At 40.1% G+C, this 14007-nt stretch overlaps 1 protein-coding gene across 1 annotated transcript in view; it reads right to left on the bottom strand.

Annotated features, from left to right (window-relative positions):
• Window positions 1-981: 981 nt before the first annotated feature.
• The window catches only part of LOC135086726 (chondroitin sulfate proteoglycan 4), a 44808-nt gene continuing 31782 nt past the window's right edge, over window positions 982-14007 (bottom strand). Inside the window, exons 17-24 of the mRNA XM_063981503.1 lie at window positions 13536-13689; window positions 12719-13210; window positions 9670-9865; window positions 7539-7694; window positions 5566-7427; window positions 5242-5480; window positions 2849-2996; window positions 982-1120 (exon numbers count right to left, since the gene is read on the bottom strand). Of these exons, the coding sequence (XP_063837573.1) occupies window positions 1016-1120; window positions 2849-2996; window positions 5242-5480; window positions 5566-7427; window positions 7539-7694; window positions 9670-9865; window positions 12719-13210; window positions 13536-13689 (3352 nt within the window). The 3' untranslated portion in view covers window positions 982-1015. The remainder of the gene's footprint in view (window positions 1121-2848; window positions 2997-5241; window positions 5481-5565; window positions 7428-7538; window positions 7695-9669; window positions 9866-12718; window positions 13211-13535; window positions 13690-14007) is intronic.

Here is a 14007-nt window from a genome sequence, read left to right as displayed (position 1 = left end):
TTATGAAGATAGCAAAATAAGTTTCTTCAGAAAATGTATCTATTAAACGTCAAATACAGACAGACATTAAATATCGGAGTAGAGAGGAAAACCAACTGCACATCTTGCTGTCAGTTAAACTTCGAAAAAACAGTACAGACTTTACACGGTGGCCTGTTATCTACTAGGCTGGCTTGCACCATCTTACTTTAACTTTGACAAACGTCAAAAATCTGTCAAAATCAATACAACCAAAGACCGGTTATCGTTATAGTTACGGTCAAAGTTAGGGAATGCAACTCAGCAAAGTGTAAATATTTTGACCAGTTTTTGTAACTTGAGTCGCATCACGTCGTGCCCTGTAGGCCTAAGATGCGCACCGCGATAAGCGGTTATCACGCCATTTTATCGATTTTGCCCATACATTTTGACGTCGATAAAAGTTATCACGGCGCGTTATATTATCTTAGGCCTTCTGAATGGGACGTTGCACACCTTTTCTTCTCTTTATTTCTTCTATGAGAGTGGCAAGAAATGTGCATGAGTCATGAGTGAGTTCATGGGTGAATGTAGCATCTAAAGCCAGGTCTGTGAACGTAGCAAGTAGAATTTTGTCCAATGACCCCAAGCTACCCATCCTTATCGCTCGCGCGTAATAGACAGTTTGACACCATACCCCTATAATTAGAAACCACAACTCTTTTAAAAAGACCCTCATTCTGGTCTTAAAAACTTAATTAATTTTATATTACCTGTAATTTACGATTTTTGTTCGCATTGTAATTGTAAAAAAGTAGTTTGATTGAGTTGAAAAAATACGTCACTTACTTGTAGTGCCATACAAAATCTATGGGATAATTTCGTTTTGACAGTTTTAAAAAGTACGTCAATTGATTGGTGGTGTCAACATGTCTATTATATTGCTGTCGCGACTGTGCGACGGGCGCCCGCAGTGAGTGTGCGAGCGCGACAGCAACATAAACAGAAGCTCACTACCTGGATGACGCGGCCTGGGCAGCGAACACGTGTGCGCGGGTCAGACCCAGTACTGGTTGCGGCGCAGCATCGGGTTGGCGGGAGCGGCGCCCCCGCGCACCGGGAACGCCGACTCGCTCGCCTCGTAACTGCTCCAGTCTTCAGCCTGCTCAAGATAAAATTATGACACGTCAACACGGTAGGACTTATTGACAAGACTGACAGCGATGTGCAGCTGACGAGTATATGGAGAACATACGGAGTCCATGAAACACCTACTGTGCGAATGCGACGCGCTAGCTAGAACTAGAATGGGTCTCCTGGGGTCGGCTTATCCGACACCAGAAGATTATAGGTCCCTCTCACCCAAGCACTTGATTCACTATATGGATAGGATGCGGATGAGGGGGGATAAAGGTAAAGGGAAGCACAAAAGATCCTAATGGGTCGACGTGCACTGCGCCCACGCGCGGCCCTAGATAACATAAGACAGCGATGTGAGAGTATGCTAGGCTGATGAACACGGCTACGGGTACTTCACCGCATGTTTTGGCCGAACGGACGCGGTTGGCCGCAATCGCAAACGCGCATATGCGCGATGGTCGCCGCTGCGCGCCGTTTGATGTGAATCCCGCCGTAGTTCACATCACCTAGTCCACCAAGAGTAAAAAAACCGGCCAAGTGCGTTTCGGACTCACGCACAAAGGGTTCCGTACTATTGATTTATGAAATTAAAATTATTTTTTTTTAATTTAAGTTATTTGTATGAAAGATTACGCGGTAATAAGCGGTTTACGATTTACGAGGTATTAAAAAAAACTACTTACTAGATCTCGTTCAAAACAATTTTCGTTGGTAGTTTTTATAGTAATGTACATCATGTTTTTTTTAGATTTTTCATTTTCTTATTTTAGAAGTTAGAGGGGAGGGGGACCAACTTTTTTCCACTTTGGAAGCGTCTGTCACGCAAACTATTCGGTTTAGAAAAAAAGTATTTTAGAAACCTCGATATCATTTTTAAAGACCTATCCATAGACACTCCACACGTATGTGTTTGATGAAAAAAAATTTTTTGAGTTTCAGTTCTAAGTATGGGGAGCCCCTAATATTTATTTTATTTTTGCAACAAAATCTTAATGCGGTTCACAGAATACATTTACCTACCAAGTTTCAACAGTATAGCTCTTATAGTTTCGGAAAAAAATGACTGTGACATACGGACGGACAGAGAGACATGACGAATCTATAAGGGTTCAGTTTTTTGCCATTTGGCTCCGGAACCCTAAAAATCGCAAGATTCAATAGCTTTTATTGGGGGGGGGGGGGTGTCTACATTCAGCAGTGGACTAAACTCGATGATGAAAAATAAAAAAAAATAGCTCTAAAGTCTGTTCGCCGAGAGTTGATAAAAAAAATTAAATATCAGAGGTTCTAAACTCTTTATAAATTGCGGCCCGCTAATTATTTTTGTCGATATAATGAAAAAGTTGGTACATTATCAATATTATCTCTTTTAAATTTACGGGAATTATTCCGGTTAGGGCATACGTGGGGATACGGATCAAACACGTGGCGTCCATGTGTTGGATAAAAAGTATTTCATTATTATCAAGTGGCTTATAGTGTATCCCAATGTTGGGCCATACCCACTGTCATACCATTCATTTCGGTCTTATGTAAAATAAATCTATTCCGTTTCACACATTGCGGCCCGCCGGCCGGGGCGCTTGACGACAGCTGAGTGGCTCGTACCATGGTACTCAGTGCGCGTTGTGACAAACGACGCCCGCCATACAGAATGCGATAATTAAGCGACAGTCGCTATTGCAAGACATTTCATAATATTTATCAACTCTCGGCGAACAGACTTTAAACAAGGTTAACTTACACTTACATCTGTGTGGTCCTCAGCGCCGTAAGGGTAGCGCGTGTTGAGGTCCAGCGCGGCGTCGGCCAGCGGCGTCACCTTGCACGCCACGCTGCCGCTCGACGGCAGAGGCGTGCTCGCGCCGGTGTGCACTGACTGCTCTGACGACACGTACCTAGGGAAAGATCAGTGTGTGAAAAAAAATCGGCCAAGTGCGAGTCGGACTCGCGCACCGAGGGTTCCGTACCATTGATTAATGAAATTAAAATTATTATTTTTTATTTAAGTTATTAGTATGAGATTACGCGGTAATAAGCGGTTTACGATTTACGAGGTATTAAAAAAAACTACTTACTAGATCTCGTTCAAAACAATTTTCGTTGGTAGTTTTTATAGTAATGAACATCATATGTTTTTTTTAGATTTTTCATTTTCTTATTTTAGAAGTTAGAGGGGGGGGACCAACTTTTTTCCACTTTGGAAGCGTCTGTCACACAAACTATTCGGTTTACAAATAAAATGTTTTACAAACCTCGATATCATTTTTGAAGACCTATTCATAGATACCCTACACGTATGTGTTTGATGAAAATATTTTTTTTGAGTTTCAGTTCTAAGTATGGGGACTGGGGAGCCCCCAATATTTATTATTATTTTTTTATTTTTGCATCAAAATCTTAATGCGGTTCACAGAATACATCTACTTACCAAGTTTCAACAGTATAGCTCTTAAAGTTTCGGAAAAAAATGGCTGTAACATACGGACGGACGGACGGACGGACAGACAGACAGACATGACGAATCTATAAGGGTTCCGTTTTTTGCCATTTGGCTACGGAACCCTAATAAAAACGACTGTCAAGTGCACATGAGAGCTACCCTCGGAGATGACATCACCCTACCATGTACCTCGACAGCGCAACCACGACCATTCTGACAAGAGACAAAGAGTGTCCGACTAAGAAAAAGAAGCCAAGTGACATCATAATGTTAAAAGTGATAATTTTTTTTTTTTGTTAATTAAAGATTATTAGTAAGGGGCCATCCATAAAGTACGTCACACGAATTTAATGATTTTTTGACCCCCCCTCCGTCCTTGTCACAGGTGGTCACATTTCTGAGACCCCCCCCTCCCTAGTGTGACGTAACATGTTTTGCAATTTCACATCGAAAAGTTATTAAATTAACAGCAGTTCCGAAATTACTTTTATTTCCATTTAAATTAAGTATTTTTTTTATGAAATCAACATTATATCAAATATTTGAAACAATTGAAATGTGATGTCACGAAACTTAGGACCCCTCCCACCCCTTGTCACACCATGTCACACTTTGTCAACCCCCTCCCCCCCTCTTTACGTGTGACGTACTTTATGGATGACCCCTAAGTTGTGAAATATCAAATTACTAATAGTCCCGTTAGTCCCTCGTACTAATCCATACATACCGCATGTGCCCACCCATTAATGTGGAAACAGCGCCCACCCCCCGCCGTGCGTATAGAAACGTAATACGCATGCGCGCTACTTTCAGCGAACGAAGCGACCATAGCCGAACGGTGAAGGTGTCGGACTGGCCGAATCGTGATAGGTACGGCTAGCACGAAAAACTTTCGAGTTCAAATCGTTTGCGTATTCGAATCGCCATCAAAAGATTTAGTACGAAAACTACAACAGTGCCCTTGTAAACGTGTCTTAAAGTAAACTTAGAAATGAAAGAAATGGTTGCAAGAAACTTATTTTGAAGATCAAAATTGTCACGTTATCGTTTAATTCGAAGGTTGAGTATCGAATTTTGTCGAATACGCAAACGATTCGAAGACGAAAGTTGTTCATGCTAGAGGTACCGAGGATCCCGGATTCGATCCCCGTCGCCGCTCGATTATTGTGGTGAACCCAACTCGTATCTCGAGCATATTTAGCTTATCAAGACGGGTTAACGTGACTATCAGTAATTTGTATTTACACATTGCGAATATTCTTTTAAAAAATACAAAAAAGCTGTTTATACTATTTTTCGGTACATAGCCGTCCGCCACGTCCGCATCAATTTTAAGAAATCTTCGTCGAAACTCGAATTGAAAGATGTTGAAAAAAACAGTGGTTGTTGTGTTCCTAACTGAAAAGACATTGATTCAACCAAAAGAAAAACCTCGTCCAGACTTTTAGACAACTAAAGCCTTTAGTGTATGAAAGGTTGAAATCCTCCATGATTTCAACCTTTTATGTAGTTTCAGATGATAGTAATAGCTTAAATGTATGTCAACAACACATCTTAATGTAGTCAAAACATTGATTGAATCGAGTAATACAACGTTGACAGTGCATGACACAGTATCTTTAAGAGATTATGACATCTCATTCAATCTATAACCAGGGCTGTTGTTGAACTGTATTTCTGCAGTTCACAATGTTACTTACCGTTTTATCGGCGGCGTGCCCGACGAAGGCGAAGGCATTAGGTGATCGGGCGGCCTGGGCAGCGGTATGGGAGCGACCGCGCCCTGGCTTTGCCCGTGAATCTTGACAAGGGCATTCTGGTCCCGCATCAGGTACCGGCGGCATTTAAGCAGCCCGAATATCACTACGATAGCCAAGACTGTACCTGACAGTGCCATCAGTATCATCATATAGTAGGACGCCGTTTCGCCGTTTGATACCTAGGAAAAAGACATGATAGTTTCATTGAAGATTATAAATAATGACAAGAATATCACATAAAGAAGAAATGTTGTCAAAACTTACCAGAACTCCCTCATGACTCTCCGGATCATTGGGTCCCGGCAAATTCTTCTTAGGTCTATTGCCAATGAACACTTTAACCTCCCCCGCCGCAGGCTGGAAAATAGTCGCGGCCAAAAGAAACTTAAAACTATCCTCTATCCCATTTAAATCACTTATCTTCTTCTTGGTGACGTAGTATATAACACCGGCTTTTATGTCCTCGTGAGTAAAATACGTCACCTCTCTGACACTCGCACTCGTTTTCTCCCCTGAACTCCTAATTATCTTCTTTATAACGCCGTGTCTGGGCTTTCTTAGTATGGTGTACACAGGATCACTTGCAGTCAGTTTTGCTAGACCCGTGGCATCCATAATATTGAGATTGATCTTAGCTTTTTCAGCTTCGACCTTCAAATCTCCTAACAGCTTCATCAAAGGCTGCACTATCACTTCTATCGTGAAGGGCCTCGTTGAATTACTATTATGAACATATGCTACGAGGTCGAAGCTATCATTAGCAGTAGTCATGTCATTCTGCATGTAAATAACGACCTTATCTATTAAGTCTTTATGAGAGAAGTATGTCACTGGACTCCTGCCTACATAGATGATACCATGAGACGGTTGTCTGGTGATGTTATACCACACTTTAGTCTTCTTAGCATTGGTCTCCACGTATATCTGATCTGTGGTCACCGTGGCTACGTTTGAACCTTGTTGCAAGTTGATCGGGTGCATAGAAGTCGCATTTAAGATTACTGGCAAGACATCTATGGTGAATACAGTGTACGTAGGCTTGAACTGTCCGTCCCACACTCTAAAATAGAACGTCGCAGTTTGTAATATACCAGAATGTTCATATATGATGCGTCCGCTATTTATATCTTCTTGCGTGAACTTATTTATCGAAAGAGCTTCGTCGATAGTCTGATTTTTGTCTAACATGACTATCCTCCCTTGAGTAGGGCCGCTAATGATGTCGTAATGAATGCCAGACGGGCCTGTATCCGCATCTTCGGTCAATAAGTCGTTTCTGGTAATCGTGTAATTCTCTCCTTGGACGACTTGTATTTGCGGCGAGTCTGTCAGCAGTCGGAATGGTTGGTCATTGACTGGTATTATATGAATGGGGATCGTGACGTTACATAAAAGGACGTAATCTGGCAGCAAGTATAACGACATGTCGATTTTGTCCTGTAAAGTGTCGGAATCATCGTGCTCATAGTTTACGACTCCGCTTTCGAGTTGCGACTGTGTGAGTGAGGACATGGACGGCTGTAACTCTCCGTGAGACGGCGTAGACCACTGTGCCTCAACTTGTGGCTGCCTCAAGCCTGCTTGAGTCTCTAAATATGATATTACGTTAGTCACATTCACTTTTATCGGCACCTTGCCTCCTTCTTGGACCTCAATTTGAGGCACGTAAACGTATTTTGACAAGCCGCCAGATGATACAGAGACCTCTATGTTAAACGTTTGGTCCATAATCGGTTTTGCCAATGCCGCTTCGACGGTAAAGATGAAGGAATCATTGGTGTATAGATCTGAGAAAGGGTGCGTGTGCTCGTAATACACTTTAGAATCGTTGACATCTTGTTGAGTGAATTGTTTTATTGTTCTGTGGTGGTTGTCACCATTCAGCATAATAAGTCTACCGAGGGTAGGAGCTCTCTCAATTTTGTATACAATTGTTCTGGTAAGATCTGAGCATTTTGACATAAGAAAGTAGTTGTTCAATGGCTCCCTCATGAGTGGGAATACGCGGAGTTTATTCTTTCGGACTAGTTTCAGCGAGACTGATTTTGTAGAGATTAGAAACGTGATTTTAGATAATTCGTGAAGACCGTCTGTGACGTTGAAGATCATCTTGCCTTTCGTGCCATCTGAAAGACGAGCACTTAGATTATTAAAAGAGCTTACACAAAAATAGCATAGCTAAGTAGTTTCGCATATGAGACATAATATTTTAGATGAATCGTGAAGTGTATACTCACTCTTATGCACGAATATGACTCGTCCATTGTCAATGTCAGCCTGTGTGAACCGACTGACGGCGGTCTCCAGGTCACCCTTCAAGGATATGTAGCCAGAGACTATGTCAACCACGCTGATTGTGACATTCTCCAATGGCGTGTCGATATCATTAACATCTGTAATCGGAGATTATAACACTTATAGTATATGAACAAAAATGAAAGATAGACGTGAACAAAAACTGATTTGCTTCTATAAAAAATATCCTAATCTAATAACGAATAACGTGGTTTACATTTGCCAAAACACAGAACTATAATCCAGTAGCAAACGAAGTTCTCCTAGAGCAAGCAAGGGAAAAAACCAGGAGCTAGAGCCTATTCTCTCCCATCCCACCGGAATAGGAGATAGCTCAGAGAGGACCTGACTCAATTCGTTTCATATCGACCCGGGCAACACTGCGTACTAATCTCTCGTTTAGGTACTACCAGGCCTGTTCATCCCCGCGAGTTTACATCGAAAACAAAACACGCACGATGGCCCACCTACAGGATACTATTCGACAAGGCCTCACATACGAGCGAACATTGACTCCGCACGCGTATTCTTGTGTATGATGGAAGAAAATAAAGAAAATGGTGTACTAAATACTATGCAGTATTTAACTGCCTAAATAATAATAAAAACACAGAATGTACTTTTTTAAGTTGCCTCAAGACACTGAGAGGTAAATAAGTAGTTATAATATTATTCATGATAATTCATGCTAAATCATGTATTTCCTCCGCCATTTTTCGCAGTTTGGCACCTCACGTCACATCATTTTACCGAAGTCAGCCCTATAGCTTCGGCGCAGTGCCGATCACTGACGTTTGTCAACAAAATGGTGCTTGACTCTTGAGACAGGCTAAATCACACCATATTGTTAATGACATTGAGCATACATTTTTTTAAATACCTCCGCGAAGTAAAACTTCTGTACGTAGTACTTATTATTATTCTGTGGTACTACATTCAGTTAATTTACAAACACTATAACAACAACTAATAACCATAGAGATAAAGAGATGCCAACTAATGCGCTGAGTTCGAAACTCAGTGTCATATTAGAAATTCACACACACAAAGTAATCAAAATATGTGCTCATTATCCACTACGGAATCAGTACTCAACGTTCGAATAATCTTTAGTACAACGCAAGCAATGTAAACTGTTTACATTATGACGTCGCTGCTGTCATCATTGCTGTCACGAGCAATGTATTCTGTTTTTGGGCAAATAGCTGCGACACTGGCCCCGCCCCCTTGTCACATCTCCCTTTAGTTTCTGTGATCTGTGCTAATTTTTTAATTTATTATAATTTATTACGATATAAAATCCTCTTTGCGATTAATCGATTAATCGATAATTCGATTTTAGAGGTTATTGTTGTTTCTTGTATTTTTTTTTCCTTCTTCTCTTCTGTTGTTTCGTTTAGTTAATTATTTGTATTAATTAAATAATTATTGATTCGTACTGTAATTGTAATACACACAACCCTGCGTTGCGCGCCCCTTGGAGAGACATCGAACTTTATAATTACGGTTGCATTATTATTATTTTTAGTCGGTGTCTTCTCTAAGGGATGCGCAATAAGCAAGGGCATCCGCGGAAGACCAGCTTCGTGACTTGCCCTTTTGAGCATGTCACGATAAATGCTGAGCGGGTGCCTATTGGCACAGTTTTTTTTTTCTCTTACCCTTAACTCATTGTTTTATAGCTTATGTATTATTTTGTATTTTTGTGTATTTTTTTCTGTATTGTGTCTTTTAATGTGTCAATAAACCAATTCTATTCTATTCTATTCTATTCTATTCTATTCTATTCTATTCTATTCTATTCTATTCTATTCTATTCTATTCTATTCTATTCTATTCTATTCTATTCTATTCTATTCTATTCTATTCTATTCTATTCTATTCTATTCTATTCTATTCTATTCTATTCTATTCTATTCTATTCTATTCTATTCTATTCTATTCTATTCTATTCTATTCTATTCTATTCTATTCTATTCTATTCTATTCTATTCTATTCTATTCTATTCTATTCTATTCTATTCTATTCTATTCTATTCTATTCTAATAACACTTAAACATACAAATACTTACACAACTCGTTCCTTGTGAAGGTAAAGGTGCCTCCCTCCCATACACAGAGCCCGGTGTTGGCAGCCACGATCGGCGTCTCATCGTTCACCGGAACTATGTTTATTCGGACATGGAAGGGCTCGCTTTCTTTGCCGCTCTCTGTGATCGCTGCGAGTTTGAACGCATCTGCTGACTCTTCAGAACCGTCGTTGACGTACTGAAAGAGATGTCATTTGGGAATGTAGTCATATTATTACATAAGTTAGAGGTAAGATAGCCAGTTCCTCCGTGGTTGATTCCGGGTGAAGCTCGCTTGCACCTTCGGCCTGATCGTCACTTACCATCAGGTGAGATACAGGCCAAGAGCTTCCTCGTTGTGGATAAAAAAAAAGTTTTATAAAACCTGGCTGGGACTTGAATACAATGGTGCAGCTTTTTCGTATGTCTCCGTATTGTACGAATTATTGAATACTGACGTAGGTAAAAACTTCAACTCCTTCGCTGTGCGGATTGTGAAGAATTTGAAACGTACGTTAAGTTTACCACAGTGGATATGTCGACATGTAAATGTCTTCCCATTTCGTTAATCATCTATAGATTTCATTATCATGAATGGTATAGCAATAACATGACACAGTTATACAGGGTGTCCCGTAATGCAACGTCAAGCCGCAACTGGGTGTTGAGGCAAGTTATGCTGGTTATCAGAAAAATATAAAAAAAAATCTATGTGGCATTTTGTCAAAATAATAGGCATTTAAAAAAAAACAAAAAATTCTACTCCCGGTGACGGTCTTTTTACTCGTGTTGCCACAAATCTTCACTTTTTCCAAATTTTTTTTTTGTTATGTAACCCTGAATAATGCTTCTCTAAATTGTTATCAAAATTACAAAACCAGCTGCTCCAGCTTGGATGAAAAAAATACATTATTCCCAAAAAAAATTTCAAAATAAAAATTTTGCCTAGTTTAAACTGACTGTACTGAAAAAAAATTGTACTACGCGAGTGTGGCAAGTGACGTCATAATTTGGCGCATTTAGTAAGGATTCCAAAATGGTATAACACTTGGGAAATTCTTGCTGTAATTGTCGACAATTTTTGTTTTTTTTGGAAATAATCCCGTTTTCAACTTATCTACCTTGGTTAAAAATATTATTCTAATGTGCCCAAAATTCAAGTTTCTGGCTTAAGTGAGGTGGAGAAGCCATTTTAAAAGGTATGAGCGGGACGGAGAGGGCCATCTTACCAAGCAGGGATGTTATGGATATCCGTAACCGTAACCGAAACTATCGGATATCCGAAATAAAAAAATATCCATAACCGTAACCGAAACTGATTCAAAAGTTACGGATAGTTTCGGATAAAGGTGGAGTCTAAGGGTACAATTCCAAACTGCAAAAATCTATGAAATCTGCCGTATACACGCCGCAGCTGCAATGCCGCGCTGCCGATTTCATAGAGTTTTGCAGTTTGCGGTTGCAGTTTGCGGTCTGCGGCCCGTCTTGGAATTGTACCTTAAATCTTAATATTTGTTACCAACTTGTCTGGCATTCCCTGGCACCATCTAATATGCCAGCCTGTTATACCTTTATCATACATAGGTGTCGTCTTAGTTGGTACATAAAGTAGCTATGTGGGTCACGCAGCATCTTGCTATTTGAATTAAACCTACATTTTTGAAATTCTAATAATTCCGTCACCGAAATTATCCGAAACTTTCGGATAATCTGAAATGATTTCATATCCGTGACCGTAACCGAAACCGGTATAATATTATTCTAATATCCGTAACCGTATCCATAACCGAAACTTCATATCGTTATTATCCCTGTTACCAAGTACAAGTGCAGGCAGAGCAGGTAGTAAAGGCGTGCGCGCACGGGTGACTTTTGTCACAGTATGTCAACTACTAATTACTGTCATGGTGACAAAAGTTTCTGTGACTGACTGTAAGGTAGTCAGTGACAGAAACTTGAATTTTGGGCACATTAGAATAATACACTCGACATCAAATAAATCGCACCTCCTGCGACAAGCATTTTCAAACGTATGCATCCCCAATTCCCACCAATATTGGCACTATTTAAAAGCCTAGTTCTAAACTTCATTTCAATAAAGGAAAGGTTTTTACCCCAAAAATGTGTCTTTAGAAGGATCCAGAGTCACTTCTTCAAAAAATGGGTAGTTACGCTTGAGCCAACTTTTATGGCAATAAAACTGTTAAGTTGGGATTAATCGCTATCCATCTGTTAAAGAGGACATATGAGATCATTATTGGTTTTATAACCATAAAAATTGGTCTAATTGATCCCAGAGGTGAGCCCAAAGTGAGGTCTTTTTTCAAGTCACATTTATGGTATATGTTATTCATTTATTTTGAAATGAAATGTGTTTTTCTTTAAGGCTATTTATTGGGCTTTTAAATAACACCAATATTGTTGAGGTACCATGATTGTGTCAGAAGAAAATCTTTAAAGTTCGCGTCGCGGAAGGTGCGGTTTATTTGATGCTGAGTATATTTTTAACCAAGGTAGATAAAGTTAAAAACGGGATTATTTCCAAAAAAAACAAAAATTGTCGACAATTACAGCAAGAATTTCCCAAGTGTTATACCATTTTAGAATCCTTACTAAATGCGCCAAATTATGACGTCACTTGCCACACTCGCGTAGTAAATTTTTTTTTCAGTACAGTCTGTTTAAACTAGGCAAAATTTTTATTTTGAAATTGTTTTTGGGAATAATGTATTTTTTTCATCCAAGCTGGAGCAGCTGGTTTTGTAATTTTGATAACAATTTAGAGAAGCATTATTCAGGGTTACATAACAAAAAAAAAATTTGGAAAAAGTGAAGATTTGTGGCAACACGAGCAAAAGGACCGTCACCTGGAGTAGAATTTTTTGATTTTTTTTTAAATGCCTATTATTTTTAAAATATGCCACATAGATTTTTTTTTATATTTTTCTGATAACCAGCATAACTTGCCTCAACACCCAGTTCCGGCTTGACGTTGCATTACGGGACACCCTGTATATGAATAAAATTATAAATTAATATGTCATCACTGTACCTGTATATTTCCAGAATTGAGTTTCAAAACGGGCAGCAAAGTCAGTTCTTGATCAGCCATCATTATCTTGCCGAATTTGGGTTTGTCCAGGACCTTGTAGCTTACAACTTTGCCCCTATAATACTCTGTCAAAGTCTTGAAAAGGTCTGGTTTGACACTGACCGTGTCTCCTTCGACCACAGTCAAGTTTGACGCAACCACGTAGAAGTGTTCGGGTATGATAATGACGCTGAGTTCAATGTCTCTCAGCCAGCTAATGCCGTTGGTTACGTCCATTTTGATTCGGTCTCGTGTTCGATTGACCCCGGACTGGACGTATAAAAGTCTGTTGGCGTTAATGATTGACTGATCGAAAACTTTGGTGTGGACTGGTTCTTCGTAGTTCTCCAATTCGATGGTACCGGGAGTTGAGGCTATTTCTAGCCAGCCGTGGTAAGGGCCTTCGGTCACTTTGTATACGATGTTGGACGGCTCGATTTGCGGATGCATTACCTGAAGCAAAAACGGGGGCTTTAGACAGCTACAAATGTTATTCTCTTGAACGCCCTAAGGGCGTGTATTGACGAGTTTCTACCCGATCCAGCGTCGGGCCGGTTCGTCATCGGATCGGGTGGATTCGGGTTAACGGCGCGCGCGCTTCGAGCTTATAAACATCTGAACCAGGGTTATTGACTACCCCAGTACACACATTACTGAAGTGTTTTGTGTGTAATTTAGCGTATTCATTTTTCTTTGTCACCAACCGTGACTTGACAGACCATTTGGATATCGTAACTCACGAAATATAAACTCTACTATAGTTTATACTCGTACATACCTCGAGGACATCTTTAGTGATGTTAACGCTAGTGGACTCTTCAACCACAAGCGGGCGAGAGGCGGTCACGCGCAAAGGCTCCCAGTAGCTCGACGGGAATATCCTGATCGGGTACGAGCCTTCGCCCCACGTTTCGAGGCACATCACTTTGAATCTACAAATATAAACAATAAACACGTTATATCTAAAACATTATAAATCGTCTAAAATTCAAAAACATTAACTAAGGCTTGTGACAATGCCACTCGGGCAATAAAACTTGTGAATTTCTAGACTTTAGACAAAAATGTGTCGATCAAGTAATTTTATCAACATTTCGGCGCGTACTGCTGATGCTAAACTTGAAGCTAATCAATTTCAGGTGTAAGGAATACAAAGCAAATACTGCGCTTGATTTATGGAGCAAAAACTGATCTGCCAGCACCGAGCTGAATTGATAAGGCGACGTTTAGCTCCTGGTGAACATTATAAC

Source organism: Ostrinia nubilalis, chromosome Z, assembly GCF_963855985.1.
Source record: "Ostrinia nubilalis chromosome Z, ilOstNubi1.1, whole genome shotgun sequence".
NCBI classification, from domain to species: domain Eukaryota; kingdom Metazoa; phylum Arthropoda; class Insecta; order Lepidoptera; family Crambidae; genus Ostrinia; species Ostrinia nubilalis.
This window is presented reverse-complemented; position numbering and strand designations above follow the sequence as displayed.